This window comes from Babesia bigemina, assembly GCF_000981445.1.
Source record: "Babesia bigemina genome assembly Bbig001, chromosome : I".
Lineage (NCBI taxonomy): Eukaryota > Apicomplexa > Aconoidasida > Piroplasmida > Babesiidae > Babesia > Babesia bigemina.
Genome location: NC_027216.1, coordinates 1,478,858 through 1,505,157, shown reverse-complemented (window position 1 = coordinate 1,505,157; position 26,300 = coordinate 1,478,858). Strand labels below are relative to the sequence as shown.

The 26,300-nt window shown below is 50.2% G+C and overlaps 7 protein-coding genes across 7 annotated transcripts; 2 read left to right on the top strand and 5 right to left on the bottom strand.

The window, feature by feature from the left end:
- Nucleotides 1-61: 61 nt before the first annotated feature.
- Nucleotides 62-12,654, bottom strand: BBBOND_0106910 (cytoplasmic dynein heavy chain, putative; the record flags this gene model as incomplete). The annotated part of the gene is made up of 3 exons (XM_012911114.1): nt 62-9,758; nt 9,796-10,508; nt 10,543-12,654. 3 exons carry the CDS (start codon nt 12,652-12,654, stop codon nt 62-64), a joined length of 12,522 nt encoding a protein of 4,173 aa, XP_012766568.1.
- A 1,012-nt stretch (nt 12,655-13,666) lies between these two features.
- BBBOND_0106900 (MACROPHAGE ERYTHROBLAST ATTACHER-RELATED domain containing protein, putative) lies at nt 13,667-16,633 on the top strand (the record flags this gene model as incomplete). The annotated part of the gene is made up of 5 exons (XM_012911113.1): nt 13,667-13,768; nt 13,807-15,873; nt 15,908-16,161; nt 16,199-16,538; nt 16,577-16,633. 5 exons carry the CDS (start codon nt 13,667-13,669, stop codon nt 16,631-16,633), a joined length of 2,820 nt encoding a protein of 939 aa, XP_012766567.1.
- A 121-nt stretch (nt 16,634-16,754) lies between these two features.
- Nucleotides 16,755-19,841, top strand: BBBOND_0106890 (ZINC FINGER PROTEIN 598 domain containing protein, putative; the record flags this gene model as incomplete). The annotated part of the gene is made up of 1 exon (XM_012911112.1): nt 16,755-19,841. The coding sequence occupies one exon, from the start codon at nt 16,755-16,757 to the stop codon at nt 19,839-19,841; it is 3,087 nt and encodes a 1,028-aa protein (XP_012766566.1).
- Nucleotides 19,842-19,906: 65 nt separating this feature from the next.
- BBBOND_0106880 (flavodoxin domain containing protein, putative) lies at nt 19,907-21,784 on the bottom strand (the record flags this gene model as incomplete). Its single annotated transcript, XM_012911111.1, has 1 exon — nt 19,907-21,784. The coding sequence occupies one exon, from the start codon at nt 21,782-21,784 to the stop codon at nt 19,907-19,909; it is 1,878 nt and encodes a 625-aa protein (XP_012766565.1).
- Nucleotides 21,785-21,950: 166 nt separating this feature from the next.
- BBBOND_0106870 (hypothetical protein, conserved) lies at nt 21,951-22,495 on the bottom strand (the record flags this gene model as incomplete). Its single annotated transcript, XM_012911110.1, has 2 exons — nt 21,951-22,330; nt 22,366-22,495. 2 exons carry the CDS (start codon nt 22,493-22,495, stop codon nt 21,951-21,953), a joined length of 510 nt encoding a protein of 169 aa, XP_012766564.1.
- A 184-nt stretch (nt 22,496-22,679) lies between these two features.
- BBBOND_0106860 (hypothetical protein, conserved) lies at nt 22,680-25,628 on the bottom strand (the record flags this gene model as incomplete). Its single annotated transcript, XM_012911109.1, has 11 exons — nt 22,680-23,034; nt 23,074-23,159; nt 23,194-23,426; nt 23,461-23,904; nt 23,941-24,097; nt 24,135-24,764; nt 24,807-24,914; nt 24,956-25,109; nt 25,147-25,280; nt 25,318-25,409; nt 25,445-25,628. The coding sequence occupies 11 exons, from the start codon at nt 25,626-25,628 to the stop codon at nt 22,680-22,682; spliced, it is 2,577 nt and encodes an 858-aa protein (XP_012766563.1).
- A 221-nt stretch (nt 25,629-25,849) lies between these two features.
- Nucleotides 25,850-26,217, bottom strand: BBBOND_0106850 (tRNA-intron endonuclease catalytic domain-like superfamily protein; the record flags this gene model as incomplete). Its single annotated transcript, XM_012911108.1, has 2 exons — nt 25,850-26,082; nt 26,118-26,217. 2 exons carry the CDS (start codon nt 26,215-26,217, stop codon nt 25,850-25,852), a joined length of 333 nt encoding a protein of 110 aa, XP_012766562.1.
- Nucleotides 26,218-26,300: the final 83 nt, after the last annotated feature.

Here is a 26,300-nt window from a genome sequence, read left to right as displayed (position 1 = left end):
CAAACTGTTGCGCGTGTCTATAGCCAATTTCACTGTGAATTTGAGAGTCCTGAGGCATGTATTATGATGATGATGATGGGAGAACCAACCTTTGCGAATCGTATACGGGGAGCAGAGTAGTGTAGCCGGCGTCATTACATGAATGACTTACCCACTGCAGGCAGACGCACATTCGTTGTCTAACGTCAATGTCCGCATTGGCGGGAACAGCAAGGGTAGATGTAGAGAAATCATAGGATGCGCCTACTAGCTCCAAGTTGTCTAGTATGAGGGTCTCTTTAGATTGGAAGCAATCGCAACTGTGCGATGTTGACTGGGGCTGAGTATCAGCCTCAAATACTTCAATCGGCGCAGCGAGGAGCTCCAGCATTTCTGCCTTCACTCCCGACGAGCGCGAAACTAGCAGCCGCAAGAGTTCCAACAGTTTTGTCGGGTCTGAAAAGATGTGCAGTCTCGTTGTAATTGACTTGGTACGTGTCTCAAACTCCGCGAGTTTCCTGAACTCTGCGGTGATCAAAGTTTGGCCGTACGTGCTGCAACTCTCACGCCACTGATTACGCATCGCCGCAACTAAAAGGGGTTCTGCATCTCCCATGACTGCCTCCGGAAAATCGGAAATCGATACATCTTCATGATGTATAAGAGCTCCATCGGCGGTGGTTAAGTCGTTGAATGCGCGCAACTGGCGGAACCTAGATTCTAAGATGATCTTGTCCACGCCGTCCGGTAAACCTATCAGAGAGGCTCTTGCCACACCCGGAAGTTGTTGAATCCATGCTGAAAGGTCTTCCCCGGGCAGTTCTATGGGATAACAGGCAGGGTCGGTGAACTCCAGAATCTCCCACATGATCTTCTCGTCTATTTCAGTCGATAGCTTTGGCCAATAGACAGAGAAAATACGTTCGCGCCATTCGTTGACCAAGAAGTTGTTGGCGTATAACTCTGTATGGATATTGGACATGTCACTCAAGTAGTGGAGGAAGTTTCTGTGGAACTCCAAGGTTGCATTTATGGACAACAGCAAATCGTTGTTGTCAAACATGCATCGCATCGTCCAACCGAAGGGTACATACCGTTGCCGACAAATCACTATAGCGTGAACAAGCAAAGACTTTGTCATAAGGTGGTACTTAACTTTGTCGTCTCTTACGAACGCATCACTGAACCTTTGGTACAGCTGGTGCAGGGTTGATTGCAACGTTTCAGCTCCCTGGTAAATGATGCGGTACCTGCGCATCAGTATTGTGATGTCCAATTCCATTGCATTATCCCATGTGATGAACACCTTTGGGCCTTCTATTTGGCGTGGGAACTGGGATTCGAATTTTTTGAACCAGTGCGGTGCAAGATGGGCGTTCTTTAGCAATACCCAACTTCCCTCGGATAGACATTCCTCTATTGCCAATTCGATTTTAGGTGCCTCAGAAGGAGTACACATGGCCAGGGTTCGCAATTCGAATCCTTGTGATCGAGTGTATGCTTCTACGAACGCAGCGGGGTCCTCCAACCCACTAGTTACTATGATGATCATGTTGAAGTGAGCAAAAACGCTTGTATCATATCCATAAAGGCCATTAACATCGGGAAACAGCTGTTTCGTTTTCATGCCTTCCATCGCCATCAACATGGCTGTTGGGTCCATACTGGGTGACGAAATGTCGTCCACCATTTGTCTGAAGTCGTCATTTTCTTCAACATGGTCGTTGTACAAACGGAGCACCTCAAAGCACCAGAAAATGCTATCTTCGGAGAATATTGATTGGTTTATCCACCCGAAAAAGTTCCTCAAAAATGTGACCTTGCGTTCTTCAGTTAGGCAGGACAGTTTCATAGCATGTACCAATAGGGACACGTCAAAGTTGTACAAGCTATTTAAACTTTCTAATCGTTTCATGGATACATACGTTGCCGATATAAAAGATGTAAAGTCGGAATGCTCGGATACCAAGCACCTGAAACGATCCTCGATGATAGCGCATTCACCCATGGATCGTTGCAAGCTCTCACACTTTTTCTTATATTCTTCAAGGTAAACAGATGTGGATTCATCAAGTATGTCCGATGTGTCCACCAGAAATTCGAGCAGCTCATCCTCTGTATTTCTCAGATCTGTTTTCAACTTATCAATTGTTGCCGTCACGTCCTCATGCGCCTTGTGAAGCTGGGGATCGATTTCTTGGGTAAGTATATCAGTACAGTATGATTCGAAGTTACGATGCGATAGTTTCAGATGCAATATGAGGCACAATTCGCTTATGTTCAAAAGCAGATGATCATCCTCGGTTTCCGGGTGCTGACAGCGTCTTAGGTCGGATGAAGATATTTGCAGGAGAATATGAAAGCCATGTCTGCAGTCGTTTCCAAGCACTGCCTTAAATATTGCTCGCTTCACAGCCAATGTTGCGTGCACGATGTCCTTTATTAGGAGAGTCAATTTGCATTCCCTGCTGGAAGTGAGGATTGCCATAAAATGGTTATCGCAGGCTGACGCCGTTTTATAGGTACATCCTATTATAGAAGGATAGAGGAGATCTGGAGCGTCCACTAATATGCTGTTGCGGTATGGCATGTTCTCCTGTAATATGCAACGGTCGAAGTTCAATACGGACGAGAAATCATAGCTGTAACATATAGCCCTGCTCGACAATACATTTGTTATGGCTCTGTGTAATTTGTCACGTTTCGAATCATCAAGGCTTCCGGACAACACCAGCATACTCGATTCCAAAATAGCATCTGCCTCGAGACAAGGTGCGCGGGATTCAAGCGATTGAATGGTCTCCTTCCACTTGTTCACTTCTTCCGACAAACTCATGAGCAACGATTCTGACCTATCGATTCTTGTCGAAGTATGTTCAATTTCTGTTTGCATTTTATTGATAGACAAAAGCAATCCCGAGTATTCGCTTTCGTATCGCGTGATATCATTCTCCAGGTCCTCCAGGATTGACGCCTGCTGTGATATCTTCGTCTCATTCTCGACATACGAAGTGTTCAAACGTTTTACTTCGTCAAGCAGTGGTCCGACCTGGATGACGATTTCGGAGTATGTGATAATCGACATCACCCATTTCGCCAGTGGACCAGCTGCCTTCGAAGCTTTGTTGATTCTGTTAACATCCCATCCATCGTCGGTTACCCTTTTCTTAACTATACTGAAGGTCAACGGGTCTAGTGTTTTTGCGTCGAAGGTCAGAATCTTGGAAATTAAGTCTGATGCCTTGACAAACTTTCGGCAGGCGTCCCACGCGATGTGCGTGCTGGTGGAATTGGTCAGCAGCATGACAACAGTTTCCATCGTTGCCTTTATTACTGGCGGTGGGTTACTCATTGAGCGAAGTTCGTCCAGAGTTTTTCTGTTGATGGCCTCAACCTCTCGCTGGGACTGCTCAATCAGCGGGGTTACCTGAGAAAGTTGTTGCTGGACCTCGTTATTACGGTCCATTATAAGCGAACGCTCTTCCTCCAGAGACAGGTTCAACTCCTCCGCCTCTTTTTTCTTCACCGATGCTTCCGCCTGCAGTTTCCTAATCTGAACTGCCTTGTCTTCAGCTTCGACGTTTTTAGAAGTCAAGTACTCACGGCGTGAGTCTAGCATATCGCGCATTGATGATACTTCATCTTTTGCCTTCTGAATCTTTTCTATTCCAGTCCGTAAGTGCGTATAATCGCTCTCATGTTTAATCATGCGCTTTTCTGAACGATCATGGGTAAACTTTACAAAAATCAGATAATCGCAAAAGTTGGCGTGACCTTGACACAAGCCGATGTACATATCGTATATGGTGCTTAAACAAATTGGCGTGTTCATCTGCATAATTGCCGCCTGCATCGTATTCTTGAATAGTGTGGACAGTCGAGGCATTGGGAGGTATGCGCCCGTATCGACGATGGACGGATCAAAAGTTGGCGATCTCGCAGAGAAAACGAATTTCAGGTTGCGCTGTATATTGGCTAAAAGCCTCGATTCAAAGCTTTCTACATCTTCATCAGCGTCTGCGAAATCGCGGCGCAACTGCTCTACGCATTCTGTCGTCAGCAGTGCTGTGTAATTACCTTGTAATATTATATTTTTCAGAGCATGGAGCATTTCTGGGCTCTGAAAAACAAGCGCGTCCCAATCAATGAATATGCAAATCTTTTCCGAATACAAACCGGTGTTTCGCAAAATGTCTTGCATACCACTATTCCACAATGCAGAGTTCAATGAGGCCACCCTGTGGCCGCTGCACGTCGATACTGAGTGACAAACTTTTTCCCTGATGGCCATATTTCCATTAGTTATGCTAAGCACCTTAATCTCCGAGTCGAAAAAGCTTTTCATAAAATGGCACCTTTCTTTAAAATCCTGAATTGCAATCAAATCGGTTTCAAATAGCCACGGAATTTTTATGTCGATGTCGTTACCAGCATTTACAAAGGTACAGTTATTATTAACCATAGAAAATCCATATTTATAATTCATCATTGCCCAAAATAGCTGCCAATGTCGAGAGTCCTGCTTACTCTGAATAGCGCTTTCCAAGAGACGATTGTCTCCATCTGACAAGTATTTTCCAGTATTCGCTAACGTGTTTGTTAGCGTTTTGTAACATTTCAGCATTCTATTGGCTTCATATACATTATTATCCACTTCTTTTTCAAAACCGACATGCATATGGGAAGCTGCTGCATCGTCCCCGCTTGCAAAATTTTCGATGTTGATGACAGGCATAATACGCCTCAACCTCTGAGGTAGCATGCTCGGTTCTGAAGTGCTTGTAATGATAACAATTGATACATTTTTCACATGTATTGTTATCCATTCATCTGCATCTTTCCTCCGGGTGTAAAACCTCTTATATTCCACAATCTGGCGAAGAAGAGCGTAAACCGTAGCATCAAAAGATCTTTCAATGACTACGGATTCCGGATCTCTAATCAACAACAACATTCTAGAATTGCTTCCAGTGTGGTCTACTGGTGACATCGTGAATTGTGAATTTTCTTGAGTAACTACAGAATGCTTATATAACGCATCCAGTATTGCTGAACTTGTACAACCTTTAGATAGATACATTTGTACAATTGTATACTGCTCAAATGATGCTATGGATTGCTTAATCCGGCCGATGAAATCATAACCGCGATGGCCATTGAAAACGAACGAAATCGAGCTGTATATAAATCTGGAGATTACGTATTCCAATCTACTTTTTCCACATTTCTCTAAAATTGCGTCTTCAGATACTGCATACGAAATGTTTCCTTCTCCACGAAGCTTGCTGACCCTGTCTACAGCACTAACTAGTTCCTCAAAACCATTGATTCCCATATGGCACCCGAAAGCATTTACAAACGAAAATATAAAATTGGGGCTATCATCTTCAGAGTTTTCGAGAAGTGCATTAAGCACATGATAGCGATACAAAATTAGCTCCTCTTCGATGAGCTCAAAATACTCGGGATAGCATCTCATGTCGTACCGGCTATCATCCAGTCCGAACCTTATCAAAACACAACGAGAAACAGTCGCAGGAGTTATACGTTTGAGTGAATCCGTTTCAAATAATATTTTCATATTCGGCGTGAGCTGGATGCGATTCCCATTGCTCAGTGTCAGTACCATATTGTCGTCCAGAACCGAGTTCATGTTTTCCACCCATGTGGCGGCTATTTCGCCGTCGAATATGAAAATTACATTCTTCTCGCTATTGGAGTATTTTCGCATTAAAAACGTGAAAAGTCCGTCTCTCCATTCGCCGTTAATACATTGACCATATAACTCATCTGTGTCTAGTGCATTTGGATCGAAACGAACAACATCATATGTATGTTGATCCAACGCTTCAATTAATTCAAGCGTTACTGTCAGGCACAAAGTTTTGCCAGAACCAGTGGGACCGTTCAGTACGATTGCCTTGGATGTTCCCAACAGATGGTAGAGTTCCAGTGCTTTCTTCTTAATGTAATCGCCTTTCAGTACTTCTGCATACTTTTCTTCCAGTAGCTTCATAAAGCTCATGTCACTCATATTAGGGATATGTATGGGTGACGAAGCTGCAGTGTTGCCAACTAAGAGGCAGGAGCGTAGAATGATTTCGAACTTTGTCGAATCCCATGTTGGGAATTGCGGGGATAGAAGCGATACCAAAGCTTTTTCTAAAATCAAAGTGGCGTAATGATCCATATCTATATTCTCATTTGGAGTGGTTGTTTTCATGAGCTTATGGATGTAGTCGATGACAGTTTTGGAACACCTTAGACCGAAATCATAGATGCCGTCAGTGAAACAGATGCCACAGCAATTCAGAACGTTACATAAATCATTTGCGATGTTTGATGCCTCCTCTATGCCACTCAATTGCAGCAAAACGTATATGACCTGCCTCAAGTCCACTCTATCCATGACTATCGGCCTGCAAAGCATTTTCAAATTCAAAGGGAAACTGTTGCGACTGATATAGCACGGATTGATGGTAACGAAGATGCCGATGTTACTATTCAGTTGGACGTTCCTCCCAGCAAGTTGAATATCAGCGGCGCCATTTTTCTTGGAGACAACAATGCGCTGTACCGTTTCCGCTACTCCAGATAGCACTCCCTCCGCCAGCCGATTGAACTCATCGAATATGCCCCAGGCGCCAAGTTGGCACAAACCAGCAAAGGTGCGCTCCATAGCACTGGAGTCAAAATCATCACTGCAGTTAAACACCAGAAACGGGTAGCCACACAGCATGGCCAACGCCTTCACACTCTCCGTTTTCCCAGTACCTGCAGGCCCCTGCGGGTTACCTATAAGATTCGACTCCAGTCCATCGGAGATGGATGTGAAACACTTTTCAGTAAGCGATGTGAGAATCAAGTTAGGGCCTTGACCCATAAATTCATAACCGTAGGGATATACCCTAGATGCGACCCGCAGTTCCACCAAACCATCGTCGTTTAGGTAGTAACGAATGCAACTTCGCCACTTGTGGGCGTTGGAGTCAATTCTATACAACGAACGCGTTTTTTGGAGCTGGTAGATTAGGAAGATTAGGGCCTGTTGCATCTTTTGTGCAAGACCGGGGCTGTAACCTTCAGTTACTGACGAACTTTTAATCAACGCAGTAAGCAAAGTTATCAGCTCTTCAATATCCTCATCACGTGCCATAGCTTCCATCTTTTTACTCCACGCAATCGACAGCGATATTATTAAAACCTGTGAACAATAGGCCTCCACCCACTTAAAGTAAGAATCATGACGGAAGCTACTTAGGGAATATATACCTTCTAATTCTTTTACGCTGCAAACAATATCACGTTGTAGTGTGTTTCTAATTTCTTTCTCCAGTGCTAAAACCAGATCGATGGTTTCCATGTTTGCGAGCGGTACATGATTCGCCAACTCCATAATTTCTGATTCTTTGGATACTATGGCACATATCCGATCATCTTCAATATGCAACTCCGCAATACCCGAAAACATCTTAGATATATTATGCTTTACTCGATCTACATTGGCTTGACCAACAATCTGGAAGAGTTCTTCATCACGGATGAAGAAGTATCGAGGACATACAAACCGCTGGTCGTCCAAATACCACCTCAACACCTTCTCAACATCATATATCACGGTGAGCATTTTATCTAGGTCCTTCGATGCGTGCCTTGCATCCATTAGGTACTTCACCGAATCCACTAGGGACTCTTGATTCTCCAGCAGGCGATTAAGAGCTTCTGCCTGCTCATGAAGTTGTTTCTGCAATATGGTAGATGAGAAAATGGTACATAGATACGATAGCTTGTTTTCCACCTCCGTCCACTGTTCTACGAAAGTACGGGTTTCTGACAGTTTGTTCATCCACTCTTTCAACTCGTCTGCCAAATCTTCTACATATTTCGAGCTTATGTAAGTATTCATATAAGTCATGCAATCGTCGATCTGATAGAGGATAGAGTCCGAATTCTTCACTTTCCATAGCTTTGCCTCACGGGTTTTGTCGTTACCATTTTCGCAGAAATCGATACATTCATACTTCCACATGATTGCTGTGTGGTTCCAATTATTTCTAGTGGTGTTGATGTATTCTTTAACCACTTTCTGAAACTCGAAAAGCTTCACTATTTCAAAAAGGTCTGTGGAGATTACTTCACATATTTCCAGCCAATTTTTCACTTTAAGATTATTCTCTATCATGGGAAGTTGTTTTTTATTAGATGCCCGTATGGCGCTTATTACACGTTCGACAAACTGCGCTTCACTGAGTAAAGAACCGACACTGCCATTCAATAACTGCTCTAAAATACTAATCCGCTTTTCCATCACTTTCCCGACCGGACCACAGGAACACAAACCTAATTTGGATGTTTCCAACGCAACCTTCAATTTCGGAATCGAGTGTTCATTAGCAGATGCGTTTAAAATCTTCTCATATTGGAATATATGTGTTCCAGCATTCTTCCAGTGCGTTGTGTACTCAGTGACATCGTCTACAGCCTTTGTAAGGTCTGAATTCGTATACGTCAGGTCATGATTCGTAGATGTTAATTTCATGATGCCCTCTATAGCGTGGATCTGAGAGGATACAAGTTCCCATGTCGCACTTGTTTCATTTAGAATAACCATGATTTGGTTATATTCTATAACACCCTTTTCGATTTTATCTCGAATTTTCTTCCATTTCGCTTCCATAAGATCCTGAATATGCGCATATATATCAAACAATGTCGAAATGTCTAGATGAATTTGATTTGAAAAATCGATCGATATGGAATTGGAGAATGCCACTAGGTCCGTAGTACAAGATTTCAACTTGTGGCAAGAAACCCAAGATGTCGGAAGGGGGCAATTGCGACTCCTGCAGATGCGCTCTATCTTTCTAATTTGGTGAAGAGACGAGGCCCATTCTGCTTCATGTGTGATGATTTCATACTTGGCTGTAAAGATGCCATAGAGGGGATTCAGGAATTCACCCATTAAGCGACATATTTCGATGTAGCTTTCAAGAACATCCCTTGCACCAGGTAGTCGAGAGTGCTCCTCTTTTAACCTGTCCAACAAAGAGGTGAATGATGGATAGTCAAAGTTAACTTCCGAAGATACTTGCGTGACTGTTACGCCTGTTGTGCTTACTGTCGTTGATGAACTTCCGGATGCCGAACGGCTTACGTTTGCTGATTGATCGGAATTACTCAGACCCATCATTTCCGAAATCTGATGAAACTCATGTGTCATCCGCAAAGCTGAGTCCAGCGCATTTTCACATACGACGTTCATGACAGCAGTTTGCATATTCTTTTGTTTGCGCTGCCGTAGAGTATCAGATAACGATATGTGGAGAGGTGCTATTGATGCCTGGGTCTGAATTAGAGTACTGCGTAACACATCATCCAACTCCTGTAAGATTGAGTCAATGTCTGTCTGCTCATAGATTTTTGATTTGAAATAGGTTTGCCATGTCTGCTCAAAGAACCTATAATTGTTGAACTGCTGCTGTAGGTTTGTCAATATTGAAGTGATTGCCGCATGGGCAGGTGCTAAATAATCGTTGGTGTCTTCCCACTCCTTAAACTTTTCAGTCGGAAACAAGGACTTTAATTCATCAGCTATTGCAGTAGGTATATCCACGAAGTTCTTTAATTTGTCGTACAAATCTTGCCGAATATTCTCGCAAGGTGGATCCATGACTATTTCATCGTTATCCTCGTCTTCTACAAATTGAACATAATATTCGTGATCATCAAATGCAGCATCACTTATTTCTGATACCCATCGTTTCACAGCCGTATTGTGCCTGAATAAGAATTCGATCGCTTGCTTATGAAACCAACCAGTGAATCGTTGATGTCTTAACTTGCCGTATAAGGTGGGGTACAAACGAAATCACGTCATGACCTACGTGGGTTTCAAAAAATACCTTTTGTTGCCTTATATATCCCACTACAGTGCTGAAATACTCATATGCATTAAAGGAATGCGTATATGCAAACATGGAATCATTAAATGATGCGCTTGCAATCAGATGACAGAACCTGAGGAAGATGTGATTCAGAGATTTGACAGCTTCTCTAAAATACGTGGGATCTAATATATCTTCCCATTTCTTGTTCTTCAACATCTCATACAAATCGTCTTCAAATGAGTGTACAGGGATGTCGGGGGAATTCTCCAGGTGCGGATGCGCTTCGACTAGTTCGACCAAGGCCTCATATGTCAATCGAAAAGTCACTATAGTCGATATAGTAGACTCCAAGGTGGTGAAGCAGATATCTTTCGACGGATCTGCAAGGCAGTTCATGTACAAGTGTTCAATTGTTTGGTCAAAGCAAGAGGGTGTGTTGAGCGAGAAAAGATTCTTTGAGCTTTCAACTTCATCATCCACAATCCTCAAAATGTTCTGCTGCATATATAAAGTAGGTGGTGATGGAATGTTCAAAGAAACCTCGAGGTCTTGCAGTGGTAGCGCCCTAAGGCAATCATGAGCAACTTTAAGATATCCAGCGTCTACCAATGGTCGCATCAGATTCAAGACTTCTTCAAATACCTGCATATATGATGCCAAAAAATTTTAGACCTACCTTTAATTTGCCCCTTATACGAGCAATGTTGATCGTCCTAGTTGCCGCAGCGTCCAGATAGAGATACTTCATGTAGAATGCTGCGCTGTTTTCGGGGTCTAATTCCGCGGCAAGTGCTTCTATTTCATGTCTTATGACATTCACCGTATTTAGTAGAGCGTGTGATGTCATTAACGGGTTGTTGCAGATGGACAGCCTATTAGCAGAACGCAACAACTGCAGTATACCGTTAAGTCCTCTGACACTGCCTATGAAACAACAAAAGCTATCTGTGAGAACCTTTTCAACCTTCCTAAGCACGTGAACATACGAATCAATACATGGCAGTATGATGTTAAAGTCGAATATCTCTCCACTATTTTCTGCGAGCTTTCTGTCGACGTTTATCAAAAAGCATTTATACAATTCAACCGACAAATCCGAAGCCTTTTTGATATTGTCTGTGCCCATTGTGCTCGCAGTGTGCCGTTCTCCGTGAATACGCTCAAACGCCGTTTTGATGTTCAGCAGGATCTCGACATCATTTGAAACGGCTTCCTTCTGGGACTGGCACAAATGGAACTCATTTATAACATTCCGAGCATCGTATAGCATAGACAGGCTTTCGTCGGTCGAAAATGCACGCAAATCGCTCATTTCTTTTTCCAGATGACGTTTCAACTGAGTCAACCCGTTTTTCCAGATGTGGATAATCTCGTCCATTGATTGAAGAAAACTTTTGCGTCGCTCACCAGCCAGTTCAGACTTTATGTGTTGATGGAATTGCAAATAGCACGATTGCAAAAGATCCTGCGTTAGACCCATGACCATCTCGGTGATCTTACGATTGGTGTAATACCTCACATACTTGATCTTCTCTAAATGTTTCAAAACCGTGTATATACCTTCTTTCAGTTGCCCCATGCTATTTGCGCACCTCAATTCGTCTACGGGGAAAACCTTCATGAGTATGTTGATGTTCTCCACACGATCAGTCAGATTTGAGGCTGCATCCACCGCATCTGCAAAACAGTATATGCGGTTTATATCCACCGAATTAAATTCCAAAAGCCCTAGAGTATATTGAACAGTGGTTGACGCAATCTGTTCTTGCAGATCTAAGAGAGCGTTTTCGTAGTTTAACCAGAAGCTGACCTCATCCCTTAGATTCATGGGTTTTCCGCACCTCGCAGACCGTATTACGAACGTCGGGATTTGGGGAATGTCGTGGATATCCATGTCACTAACCGTATTATTCGATTCCAATTCGATGACCGATAGTATGGACGGCGACGAGTGGATCGACGACTGGTCACTGGAAGTCATGCTGTAGCCGTCGTCTTCCTCTGCATCGTCTGAAGATTTCGATCCATCAGAATCTGATTCTTCATGCATCGCAATGGCATAAAGACCCAGTACGCGTGCGATCTCTATTGACCATTCGATCACATTGTTTTTGATGTCTTCCAGCATCACCTCTGTGGGGATCTCAATGTTCCAATTTTTCACATCTCTGCCCATGTATATTGCCACTCTGCTGAGTGATGTCCCCACATGAAAATTGGCGTAGCGTACAGTCGACCTGCAGTCCAATTGAAGAAAGAGATTGCAGAGGCGGTTTACCCCATTAGCAGCCTCATTGATGTATCCGTGCCTTTTCTCGTCTTCGCTCTCTCGGTATTTCAGGTTCTCTACCAGCGGATTAATGACGTCATTTAACAATCTGAAAGCGATGTTGACTGATGAAAAACCTGGTTTCCACATAAACGGAAAGATGTGATAGCTGACGCCGTCGGGATTATCCTTAGTGTCCTCCCCTTTCTTTACTGCGATAAAAGCAATTGCAGTCTTAGTATCACTAATCGCATCATTCCAACCTCTTTGGAGAGTAATCGACGGGCTCTCTCCTTCGCCGTCCAATATTGCAACCAGTGGGTTACCTGTGGCGCCGGCGCCAAAGAGGGCTTCTCGAACAACATCTTCATTCTTACTTAGACACTCAATTACGGCCTCTTTGTCGATGTCGAAGTAAGCCGACGTTATGGCAGCAACTTCGTTGAGACCTCTGGTGAAAACGGTTTCGCTTATGGTCGACTGCGCCCCATCGCTGTATTTTGAACTTTGTGCTCTCATTGTACAACGTCACCATTTGGTCTCATAATATCACCCCTATGGCTCATTATAAACATTTTTAGGCATTGTAGGGTGTTACTGACGCACAACACGCCACGAGGAACTACATACAGCGTATAATGTGCTAATTCGGATGGTGCATCATTTGGGGCCATCAATTACTCCAAAAAAATCGAATTATTTGCGAGCATTATGTGTTATGAGCGTACGGATTGGTGTTCACAGCGGCTGAAAATTTCACGTCGAAGCGTTCCGGCATTCAGTACCACTAGGCACAGACGTCACCGTGGACACCTGAGTCGCTTAGAGCACGATTCTTCAATCGCTCAGCAGCGGCTTAAGAGCATCATTGATTGCCTTCACAGCTCTTACATAGGGAGGTTTTGCGGCTTACAACATGCGCTATGCGTGTTTTTGTTAGGAATGTTGTTGTCTAACCATAATATACATAGCCTACAGAATACTTTTGCTGACTAGCTAATGCCATGAATGGCGCGTTATGTCGCCAGACAGCGCTTATATGAAGACCTCGTCAGCCAACAACTGCGGCTACGTCTTTGGCGAAGGTTCATGTGAGATGTGCACGTGCAACGGATGTCCGAGCTGCGCGCCAAATGAACTATATTAACCACACAATACGCTTCATTAGCAGCAACCACTATTTCACTATAGTAGCCGCATAAGAAGACTCACTGCGTCTCGCCGTTTCGCCCGTTGGGTATGTGGAATGGGCGAGCGCTCCGCCACGGCATGATAACGGAGGGCGCAGATGACCACACATCGCCGAGGACAGGTTTTAATCATACAATATGGCGTCGTTAACATATGTTACTTCTCTAACCATTGCCGTCGGAGAGCCTTTGTAAGATGGTAACTGACGGTGTCGTCGCTGGCATAAATCGCGGCTGGGTTGTTAGTGATATACTATGCGTAAGTTCTGTGTGACGTAATAACCACTCGTGATATAGATTCGGTAAGGCGGAAGTCACGTAAACGAACCTACCAGGCTGCGATGGGTTCCTTACTCCAGGATGCCATTTCGCTGGAGAAGCGGCGGAAATCGCTGTTTTCCGATTTGTATGCGCAAATAGACTCATTGAAGAACCTCGTGGAGGTGGGAATAGCTGCTTTATGTACACTAACGGTTTTCAGGATGCCGTGGTTGCTCTCTCTGACACGAATGGAGTTAACAAAACCACCGTGGAATCTGCACCAACGTCTACAGATAAAGCTGCCGGCAACGGTTCGAGTGAGCCTTCAGCCTCAGTTTGCAACAAAGGCAGGGCCAACCATGGAGTATCCGCCGCGGGCGCACCCGGCAAGGCCACTGCGACAGCTGCGGATAAGGACCAACACGATGTCGGATTCCGCGCCACGCTTGCAGACCTCTCGAAGGCAGTGAAATCCCTGGACGTGTATAGGCGCGGAAGCAAAATCACTAAAGAGTTTAAAAACCAGTACTTGAAGCTTGGCAAGAAGTGTTTCAAGCCTGGGCATAATGGTGATAACCAAGTCCTCCCGCCGTTGGACTTCGACGATCAACTGGTAGTTCAGATGATCGGCATGCACTTGCTACATTACGGCATGTTCGACGTGTACGAAGCGTTGAAGGCAGAAGCCAATGAGCGTTGGGGTGCCAACTGTCGAGCGAAGGTCTCGGGGGCTGTTGTCCGCGCCTATCGCATCCTCCACGATATGCTGGGCAAACTTCGCAACAACGACATAAATCCCCTGATAGACTGGGTGAAACGACAAGTGGCGGGGTCTCACCTCCATGTCGACCGTTTCAACGCCCTCCTGCTGAAGTTGTACAAGGTTCAGCTGCTGGGTGACCTCTATGTATTCCGAGACGGGGAGATACAGCACCAGGAATTTTCCCTTACTCCAGAACGCATCTCAAAGGTGAAATCAAGTGGCTTATCGCAAATGTGGAACTGCCACAATGCAAATATTGGAGAGCTTCTGACGCAGGTCCTGTTGGGTGAGAACTTGCCCAGCGCATCCGAGTTCCTGAGCTTGAGGTTAGATACCGAAAAATCGTTCGTGAGGATCTTTTGCGAGAGCGGTGTCAGAATCAAGAGGTCGGAAAGCTCAGCTTTCAGCCATTTAGACAGCGGTAAAAGGACCAGACGACAGCGTCAAGGATGGGACCAAAAGTACGAAGAAACTTCCGAAAAGAAAAGCAAAGCACTATATGCCGGTAACCTGAGTCTTGAAGAAGAGCTTTCGCAAGATGACTACTTGGTGCGCAGCAAGTTGCCCCCAGAAGTAAAGCAAAATCCCGTCACCGTGTCATGGCTGGGTATCCTGGAGGCGCGTTCGACCTCATCAGGCACTTCGCGTAATCACGAACAGCCCTCTCGGCAATCTAAACGACCCACTAAAATTCTCACTAAGGGTTGGATGAACCGTCTTGAGAGAGGGAATCCGCCTCGGCGTAGCCCTAGGGTGAATTGTTCGCGTCTTCAGTCCCCGTCGCTTTCGCAGAGCACAGACATCTACCTTGCCAAAATGGAACTGATTGGCTACAAAACATACAGGAAGCAGTTGTATTTTATGGAAACCTTATGCGCAATGAACGGCGACCCTGAAACCGTTTGTCGCCAGATAATTCCAGATCAGCCGTTCAGGTTTGACACGTTTAGCCTGTTGCACCATGACAGTGATGAGACGGACAATCAGGATGATGGCTACGCGTCAAGTGACGACTGCGAGCCTGAAGGCGACGGTCATTCGTCGGCCACCGCCGTGCTAATGAACCCCGGCAACAACTCCGATGAGTCGTTCCTCAACGTCACCAACGTCAACCAGCTGGCGTTGCTGGCGGAATACCCCTTGTTCCTGCAGACCGGCACGGCACAACAGCATTCTCAGGAGTTCAACGTTGCGTCTTCAGCGGAGGATCCACAACAGACGTTATCGCTGACTGTTTACACCGGCCCACCCGTCACCTCCGAGGAGATGTACGCGACACAAAACGCAGCAAACGAGTCGTCTACCGGAGGCATCGCTGGCCGGCGCATTCGAATAACGTTCCCTACTCGTCCGAGTCTTGTCGATGTGCTCCCTTCTCACGGTCACCGAATTGCGTTCCGGGGGCTGCGCGGCAATGCCGAGGAGGCAGAACCCACGTCACCCGGCACGGGAAGCAGCTCAACGTCACGCGTGGAGGGTGAGAGGCCCACAATTGTTCGCGAACCCGCCAACATAAATGTAAGGGTGGGTGTTAGCTATGGTGTACCAAATTTCGCAGGGAATCCTGCGCATGATAATGCGTGGCATCGCTGGCGACACTTCTGGCAGTGCGGACACGGTGGTGCAACTGTCGCCTAGCACGAGGACCTCGCTTCCGAGCTCTGGAGTCCGCAACGAGAGCGTGGCCACCATGCGCCAGGCCTTTGCAACAGGCTTACATGCGGCATCCCGTCCCAAGCAGGGCTCCTTCGAGACGGCATATGTACGAGAAGACACGGATGAATACGTCCGCGTCTTCCTACCCTATGAGAGGTGTGTTTGGTTACGCTACATTTCACGCTACCCGCAGCCCGATTTCAGTGCTGGTCTGCGCCGGCTACCTGCTGCACCCGCGCCTGGCCAACATAGTGGACATACCGCACTCTAACAAGCAGGTATTGTCGGAACTAGGCTCCTGGATGAGGACGTGTAAGCAGCTGCCCATAGAGTCTGACCTGGGACCGGCATTCTGCTTCCACAGCTGCCTAACGTGCCCTATTTCCAAGGACCAGACCTGCAGCCTGAACCCCCCGGTGATGCTGATATGTGGGCACGTGATCTGCAGCATCTGCGTCGAGAGCTTCGGCAACAGCCGCCGCAAGCTGGAGTTCAAGTGTCCCATGTGTCCGCGGGTCATGCGCCCTAACGAAGTGGGTTTTACGCATCCTCTGTTGCTAATTTGTTTCAGACGAAGCAGCTGTTTCTGGACTGGAACTCCTGCGGCTTGGATGAGCCTGCGTTATAGAGTGCCGTTCCACAGCGCCGCGTCGCAAGCGGGTTGTCTGACGCGCCGTATGAGGTGGAACGCGGTAGAAGCCGTGGATTACAAAGTTAAACATATTAGTGTATACTTCGTGTGACTCAAAATGGGCAGCAGACGGCAGTTAGGCCCGGAAGGCGGTCCCGTAAACAACAACGGTCCGCGAGGCCGTGCCAGATGGCCGGCCAACCTGGGATCGCCGTACACGCTGTTCCGCGACAACCTCCATGACAGCATTCTGGATGTGTATATGCAGAGCGGCGTTGCGCGTTCCCAATCCCTCACCCGGGAGCACTTGGCCGCGGTTGCTCAGCAGCCGGTCTCGGAGCACTTCCACAGCTACATGTGCTGCTCCATCTGCTACGAAAACGCGCTCATATGCGCCGTCGGGAAGTGCACCCATCTGATGTGTTTCCTGTGCATGATGCGTCTGAAGAATTTCTACGACAGCGACTCTAACGTGCACCAGTGCCCCTACTGCAAGCAGGAGTCCGACGTTCTCGTGATCTGCGCCAACCCGTTTTTTGCGCACTTCGCAGTGCAGAAGTCGCTGTATTCCCAAGAGGGCGCTCGGGAGCTGACACGCAGCAGCGTGGAATCTCTGCTGCGTGTCGTGAGCGGTGACACGCCGTTAGACCGTCGTATGCTCTCGCGAGACGCGGTGAACATAAAGGATCTGTTCGGGGTGTTTCTACGAACGGTGGATGTGAAGCGTGACACCATACTGAAGGCGCCTGGCTCCAAAATGCAGCACCTCGTGCGAAAGGCGCAACAGCTGTCCATCAAGGAGCGTGAAGAGCGGGATCCCTTCAAAGACGTCTACAACTTGAAGCAGTCGAAGCCGCGGTTCTACGGCGATCACGTGGCTGCCGGGGACGGCAAGCTCGTGTTCGAGCACCCTAACATATACATGCTCTTCCGCGCGGTCAGCAGCGCCCTGTGTTGGGTGCCGGAGTGCAAGGCGCACTGGCACACCAGCATGCCCCTCGACGCCCCAGAGCTGTTGGTTAAAGCCATAGAGAAGCTGTACCAGAATCGGCACACTTCGTTCGAATCTTTGAACAAGCACCTGAAGAGCAAGCATGGATTGGTGTGCTGCGATATTTGCCAGGGCCACTTCGGCCTCAAGCATTTCATCTGCGAAATGCCGTTATACCGGTACGAGGACATAAAAGCGCACGTGCGTTTTGGCGATACGGATAGGGTGCCTCCCATTCCGGCCCACGTCATGTGTAGCGCATGCCGGCGTATGCAGTGGGACAACACGGAGCTAAAGAGGCACGCCAAGAGCGACCACTTCTACTGCAACCTTTGCGATTCCGAGGGCTTTGTGTGCGAGATTTTCAGCGATTATGGGACGCTGTTCTCGCACTTCAAAACTTACCACTACCCATGTGAGGAGCCGGATTGCATGTTCATGGTGTTCCCGGACGATCTCCAGCTGCAGCTCCACTACATGTCGAAGCATCCTACGGTCCATCGCAGCCAGTCGTCCCGTCAGCGGAAGGCCCAGCCTCCTGTGCAACAGGCTGCCGTGCCGGTTACGAAGATCACGGCAAGCGTCTGCGCGTTGCCCACCAGCTCCTTGCCGTGGGACGGAAACATCCGCATAGTACCAGACGCGGAGCCGGTCGTCCCCGAGCCTACCCCGGAACCGGAACCCCAAGCAGAACCTAAGGTGGTGTCTGCGGAGTTCGAGGAGTGGCTTCGCAAGCGCGAGTACCTCACCGATCCCCAACTGCGCACTGCCGATAAGAGCACGGAGCTGTTGAATGCCTTTGCGCAGACCCTGATAAACCTGAAATTGGGTTCTACCGTTCGCCAATTCGATTTCGACACCTTCAGCGTCAATTGCGCCACTCGTGTCCAATGTGACCTTGAGCGCGTGTCGGCTCTGGTGAAATCGTCCTCTTTCCCCCCGCGTTGCGAGCTGTGGGAACGCCTCCCCTCCGACTTCAGAAGCCACGTTGAGGAGGCATTGTCTGATTTCCGCGTCCAATATGGCCGATTTGTGGAGGAGTCCATTTCGGGAAAATCGCAAGAGTCAGGTGCTCCTAACCTCCTCGATCTGGTTAAAAGTTCGATGTGTTACCTTATGGTATTCGTGTACAGTATTAACTTCCATGTGGAATACGAGAAGCTTCTGCGGGTTGTGAAGGCATCTTCGGTCGAGCACAAGGTGTCCCCTAACGGGCTCATGCTGCTCAACGTTGTGGAGGACATGGTCCCCATTGCGAGCAAGATCTTGGTGAAGCAGGCGTTTGACTGGGTGGTGAATGCGCTGGAGGGCGCCGTGAACAACGTATCTGCAATGAAGCAACAGCCCGTATCTTTGTCCGCCGTGGTGAAGAAAAAGACGAAGTCAGGTTCCGAGTTCAGTCTCGAAGTTCTCAACCCAGGCCGTGACCTCTCCAAGGAAATCGGGCAGCACAAGCTGCAAAAACGGCAGGAGCAGCTGCTTAAGAGGATGGGCCGCAAACCAAACGCCTGGGGCAAAGTGCAGGAAGCGCCTGATAAGCGTGCTGCCGCACCCGAGCCTGAGCCCGAACCCGCTGCGCCGGCCCCGGAATCCGCTCCAGAGCCTGAGTCCAGTAAGGCGGACAAGCTGCAGGAACCGGCGGTAGACAACGAGCGGTATGCTATTTCCGTTGAGGACAGCTTCAAGCAGAGCCTCAACTCTGACTTTTATGCTGCCATGGTGGACGTTATTCGGAATGCGCTCGCGGTGAACGACTCGAAGTTCAACGCCACCTCGGTAGAGCACCGGTTGCGGGATACGACGTGCATCAAGATTAACCAGCTGCTGATGTCCGGCACCCGCCGTTTCACGACGCTGTCGGAGTTCGTGCCCATGCAGCTGCTGGAGTCGCTCCAGGCCCTGGAGCCCGAGTTCTACCGCCTGGTCAAGGAGGCCCGGATGGTCAACGACGTTGAGGGCGCTGCCAAAAAATGGAGCTACCGCTGCGCGAATGCGCTGCGCCGGTGCCGCGTGGAGCACCTGGAGGTGCTGGACTATTACTTGACTGCCAACGCCGCCGCCATGGCGCTGCGCAGCGACGCTGAGTTTCCTTCCCTGGGGGACGGCGGCAGCGCCAAATCGACCGTCACGCGGCGCAACTACGCGCAGGCGCTGAACGTGAGGTCGTCAAAGAACTTCGTGCTGCTGGATTCGGAGTTCCCGGCGCTCGGGTAACGCTAACATGCGCTAAAAGTGCAACTAATTAACTGTGTTCATGTCTCGTGACGGCGGTTGGCGTGTCAACCCCAGGTTTCCATAATGATCTTCCCGCCCATGAGGGCGCCTTCCATGAACTTTTCGGCTGCGCGGACTCCGAATCCGGCGTGCTCCACAAGCATGTCCCTGAGACGCTGCATCACCTGCTTCGGCATCGGGTGAGAGCGGCCCGATATAATGACCAGTCCGTTCATCACAATCTCGATCACCCTTTTGGGAAACTTCACAATCTCATCCTGCACGTATATCTTGCGCCCGGCCTCTCTGGAGTAAACCACGTGCACCTCGCACCAGGGGTTCAGCAGCTGGGCGTTAGCTAGGTAGAGGTGGTCCTGCCTCCTTCGCCTGAACCCTATGAACGCCATGTCCCTCACATGCGGCAGTGTGAACGCTTCGTTCCATATATTTGCGAGCCGCTCCACCCTTGCCTCCATCAGCGGCTTCACGGCGGCGAGGCCCGTGCCCGTGCATATGAACAGGACAGGCTTCGTGACGTCCAACACCGCCTCTGCGATGCGTGACTTTGTAATGGTGAGCCTCAGCAAGCGTGACGGCAGGGCATTCGCGAGGAAGTCCGACGCCTGTCCCTTCACCTTGCGGTTGTACGGGGTGTGGTGGGTCACATCAGCCACGCATAGTTCGATGAGGCCGGTTTCGCGCGATTTTTGCGCCAGAAAGCTCTTTAAGGTGCTATAATGCGGCCCAATCAGCGTGCCGTCACACGGAGAAGGCCACAATCTGGCTATCCCAACCGTCGTCGGTGTGGACGAAATGGAGTACATCCGCGGGTAGTACGGTGTGGCGATGTTCACGAGCACCTCCACGGGCAAATTCGTCAAATGGAAGTCGCAGAGCACCTCGAACAGGCTCCTGCGCTCGTCCTTGCAGTACCGGTTGTACTCGGCACACGCCTCTATGCTGAATGAGGCCATTTCGCTTAGCTTGTTCCGGTAAATATCCAGGGTCGCGTGTTTGGCCATGAAGTACATCTGCCATTGCGTGCACACGTTCTTCAACGAGAGGTATTCCACGAAGAGTGTGCGCAGCGAAATGGCCTTGCCCTCGAACGGCAACCGGCTCCCCTCGTGGCTTCCACCACCTTCGTCGGAGACGTGGAGTACCTCCAAATCTCGATTGAACTCTAAGCCATCGTCGTTTGCGGACCGTATACTGACCACTTGTTCAGGATCTTGTCCTAGCTTTTGCAACATTTCCACCACTTCGTCAGGGTTGCCAGTAGGATAGACGCAGCAAACGTCTCCGGGACCGTACTTCTGCCCGTAGCACTGGATCACAATGTTCCGGACAGTCCGGAAGTGATCATTTGCCGTGATAACATCGTTTGAAATGACCGTTCCCACAGCGGTGTTAAGGCGAATTTCAGCCTCGACAGTACCCGCTTCAAGCTGCTCCACCTTGAGGCGAAACGTCGTCGGCATCTCTTCATAGGCCTCTAGAGGCCCCCACAACGCGGTCAAACCAGCTATCCAGGGGATGAACTCGCCAGTGTGGCCCAGCGGATGCTGGTCGTCGCCGTACCCCACCCCGTAGAAACAGTTGGCACCTGCCATCTCGAGCAGGGTGACGAGCTTGCGCGCAGCGTAGTTGAAAAGCGGGTACCTGGAGTCGCCCAAACCGAATATGGTGTACTCCACTGGCAGTTTGCGCCGTCCACCTTGCAACTCGTCCACCATGAACCGCATGCTGTGCGGGAACTCGCCGTAGGCGGCCGTTGAGACCATGAATACGAGGCGGTCGAACGCCATGAAGAGCCTGCGCGTCGCAACGGCGGCCGATTTCACGCTCACATCGACCCTACGCAACTTCAACTGGATGTACGTGGAGTACGCTAGCGCCTCGGCACAGCCCGTTTCCGTCGCGTATACAATAAGGACCCTCATGTTAACTTATTGCAAGGAAAACCTGTTACGGTGTGTTGTTGTGGCTACCCGCGTGGAGAGCACCTTGCGATGCCCGTATGCCTCGGGACTGGCTGCTAACAGCGCTGCGGCCGCACCTGACCACGTGCTCTGGGTCAGCAACGGGCACAGCACGGGAGCAGGGTGCTCAGCGCAAGATGTCCATGAACTTTTGTGCGCACTTCACCTCGCACTGGAGCTCGTGCGCCCTGACAGCGCGCCTGATGTCGTCGTTGAGGTGCTGCCTGACAATGTGCTCCACGGTGGCCTTCGGCCGCTCGGTCATGTCTTCGCCGAGAATCTCGCCGACGAGCTCAGACACGGCCGCCTCTCCTGGGTTCTTCTTGAAGGTGAGCGCGTCCTTGGACGCGACTGGCACTACGTTGCTGGGTATCAGCGAGTCCAGCGACGCCGCTTTCAACTCCTCTCTAAGCGCCAGACCCGCACATTGGTCGTAGCACTCGCCGTAGGCAGTGGCGAAGCGCAGGGCGCGGTTGCCGGCTTCCGATAGATTGTACTCGACGTTTTCTGCGCGGTATGCGACTCGGCCGATGTCTACCCACCTTCCTTGGCCTTGCGTTCCTCCTCCACGAGTCGCTCATATTTGGGGAGGTCCTTGAACTCCTCGGGCGTTTTCTGGCTGCTGCCGCCGAACAGAGCCGTGATGCGATTTACGAAATCCAACGCACCCATCTAGAGCACGAGAGTCGGAAAAGCTAGTGCCGGACGGCGTGCCGTGCGGCCGCCTTCCTGGTGTGTCGCGCCGCGGTGGTGACGCCCCGTCACACAGGCCAGTCAGACCGATACTACAATTAAGCGCAAGTACAGCAATACCGGCCAGTGCCGCTTTCCGGCGGCACGGGTTCGGCTGCAGGGTCTATGTGTTGTACATCTCCTCGATCTGTTTACAGGCGCAGGTGTACCTCGCCATTTTTCGGCTGTTCTCCTGGCCGCGGAAGAGCTGCTGTCCCACCCTGAAGCGGCCATGTGATCCTTCTGGCGGTGCGTACCTGTGGATGCTGTCGATGTGCCGATGTATCGCCTTGGACTCCCCGCGCCTCGCGGCCAAGGTGTACAGCGGCAGGAACGCGCACAGCTGACCCTGGTTGGTGACGTTTGCGATAAATTCGGTCAGCGAGTCGAACTCCAGCAGGTTCATCGCGCAGAACCCTATTCTGATTAGGCAGAGCCAGATGTAGTCCGTGGGCGCCCTTAGGCGAATCAGGTTGATGCTGCGGCCACGTTACCACAGCCACCCTCCGCGCACTCACCGCTTTATTTTCTCGTACAGCACCGGCTTTACCACGGGTCGCGACACCTTCTGCTGGACGCAGCTTGCGATTATCCGCACCGCCATCTGCAACCTATGGGACGCCACCTGGACGACTCACCATTTTCATGAAGAGGTTGGTGACGTTGGCGGTGGTCGCCAGGATGCACATCACGGTGCGGTTGATGAACTTGAACTTGCTGTGTAACCTTTCCAGCACCGAAGGCTTGCGGTTCGGCTCCGTGGATGCCGCACGCTTCTCCACAATTGCGGCCGCGCGTTGCAGGTGATCCTTGGGGTCGCAGACGCTCTCGTCGAACGACTCCAGGATGCTGCGGATGCGTATGGTCGCCTCTGCACAGCATAAGCGTTCGGCGGGTGCTACTACCTCTTGCATATGCTTCCTCTTCGGCGTACGTTTCTGTCGCCCGGCAGAAGGCCGCGCAGTCTGCGATGAAGGCCCTGAGGCGCTCGATGTTGACCCTCGGCAGGTACAGAACTAGCAGTTCGTGAAAAGCCATTTCGTCCTCGTCGGCGCCGGCAGTTTTCGCAGGGTCGCTATCACGCTGCGCATTCTTCACGGACATGACGTTTGACAGAATGGGCGGCACGTCCTCCGACACGCGCACCGTCCTGTCCACGGGGTACACGTAAGAGATCAGCTTGGCGACTGAAACGGGCTTGCCGGTACTTTTCGCCGCTCTGAGCAGGGCCGTGGAAACGCAGCTTTCGCCTGCAAACGTTGGACTCGCGGAGTCGGCGTTCCTACCGCTCAGCTGCAGGTCCACCTCCATGAGGAACTTGGTCGCAGCGATGTGGTGTGCGGAGAGGCCTGTGTCACGGTGAGCACGTGGTCACCTGGTCGTACCTAAAGCCAGCAGCGACAACCAGTCGTGAATGTCAGTTTGCGCTGACAGCAGCACGGCGCTGGTGTTGTCCACGTAGTGCAAGACGTGCGACAGGATCCCGCTGGCAACAATGGGGTTGCTCAGCATGAACGCCACGTCGAACAGTTCCATGTCATCCTGATTTTGGTGTCGAACGTTATAGAAAACACCCTACCCTGATCTTCAGCGGATGGGGCTTGGACTCCTTGCTGGGCTTGGCAAGTTTCTGCAGCATCTCCATGGGCAGTTTCGAGACGTTGCTGTCGCCGATGCACGTGATGATATGCGTCAGGCTTATGAACGGCTCCATGGCCTGCATCTCCTCCGGCTGCAGGAGATACGTCTCCTGGTAGAGGGTCGTGATGGAGTGCCTGATCGCGCTCAGGTTCCAGCAGCCGCTGCCGGAGTACCGCATCTCGCTCACGCTCTTGACAGTTTCGTCTGCGTTCTCCTCCAGGTTGTACAGGATCCCTATGGAGTTCTCCGCGTGCCGCCGGTAGGCGTTGAAGGAGTCATCGTTTTGCGCCTGTCCCCGGCTGAGGTTGGACGCGTCGAACGGTTGGTCGCCAAACCACACGCCGTATTCGATGTCCTTCTTCTTCTCGGCCCTGGTGGCAGCGGACTTGGTGGCCAGCACGCTGCGGGTGAACATCACCCTGATGGTCTGCTGCACGAGGAAATAGATGACCCTGGACGTGTGCGTCTTGGGTGGGCCGATGAGATTCACGATTTCTGCGATGATGGACTTGTACTCCTCATGAAACCCTTTGTAGAGCACATTCCCCTTCATATCTTCCTCCTTGATCTACGCACATGCATGATGGCGTGCGGGGCTTGCCGAGCTTACCCCCAGGTCGAGCAGGAACAGCGCATCCTCAATCAGGGGGGCGACCGTCGCGTACAGCTTCGCAGGCGATGCCGCCAACAGTTTGCGCTTCACGCCAATCGGGACGATCTGAGAAGCGTGTGAGCGGTTTTCCGGCCGCGCGAACCCACCTTGAAAAAATTATTCGCCGACGAGGTGTTGGCCAGCAGCTTCGCCCTGGCGAACTGCGGTATGTCGTCGAGCTTGTCCAGCACGTCGCACAGCATGGGCTGTATTTCGGTGACCTGGAACATTGCGACCATCTTTTCCGCGAGTGCAGTGAGTCTGGCTCGTTTTGGTGGAACTTCATCGGTTAACCCACCGCTCCTCGTTGTCCGCCGACTTCTTGATGAGGGTGGAAAGCAGCTTGGAGAGGTGTTTCTCGAACACTTCCTTGTACGTGACGTTGGCCGGTACGCCATTGAGCTTCAGGAGGTCCACGATGGCCTTGGCGACCTGGGAAAGCTTGGATGCAGTTCGGTCGGTGACATACCGGGTCGGAAAACCCCTGTGATTCCTGCCAAAGACGACATGCTAGCGCGCCAGGGTTGGAGTACTGCGTTTTCTTGCGCAACTTGTAGTTGTCTGCGGTGCTTAACGGGCTAAAATCGGCCGCTCACCCTCAATCCACTTGATCAGAGTCTGCCGACCAGCCGGGCCGCAATGCAACCCCGGCACGACCGATATCGCAGCGTCATCAGTGTTTAGCGACTTTTTCGGCGAGTTCAGCGCGGAATATTCAGAGCTGGAAGCTCCGTCGCGTTCGAGCGAGAACTCGACGCTCCAGCCGCTAGGACATACCATGTGCAGCCCCGGTTTCTACACGTGCATTCTAAATGACGACGAGTCATCGTTGAGTGTTGGAGTTAGGTGCCATTTTGAAGGAATATGTGTATACCGCACCTGTCCAGGTGCGGCACGGTCGCGCGTTTGCCGTCAGTAGCCGCTTTGGGCTGTACACACCCGCAGCGAGATACGACATTAAGGGACATCAACTTTGATAATGTGTTCAAAACACCCGAAGGCTACGCCAATTTAAGCCTGTCTATGGATGCGTACTTCACGGTTGCGCTGGCGCAGTCGACGAGAGCCAATATAGCCTGAGAAGTTATGTGGAATCGCTTCAGCTTCGCGTTACGCACCCTTTTTTTCGCGGCGGCGGCCACGCGTGTCCATCTAACGACCGATTGCGCCGGAATCTCCTGGCCATCGTGTTTGACGTAGATGAGCGCGTAGCTGTGGCACTCCCGGGGGTCGCCTGAACCACTTCCGCCGCGTAACGCGCCAACGTACCCTCGTAAATGACCAGGTCAGCTCCGTAGTGCATTCCGTCCTTGACCTTCAGGCGCTTGGCGCTGAGGTCGCGGTACACAACGCTGTTATCGCGGCACATCGCCGCGCAGCAGCCGCAGGTGTAAGACAATAGCTAGTTCATGTGTGCTGCATTGCTCTGTTATGTTGAGTGGCGGCCGGGGG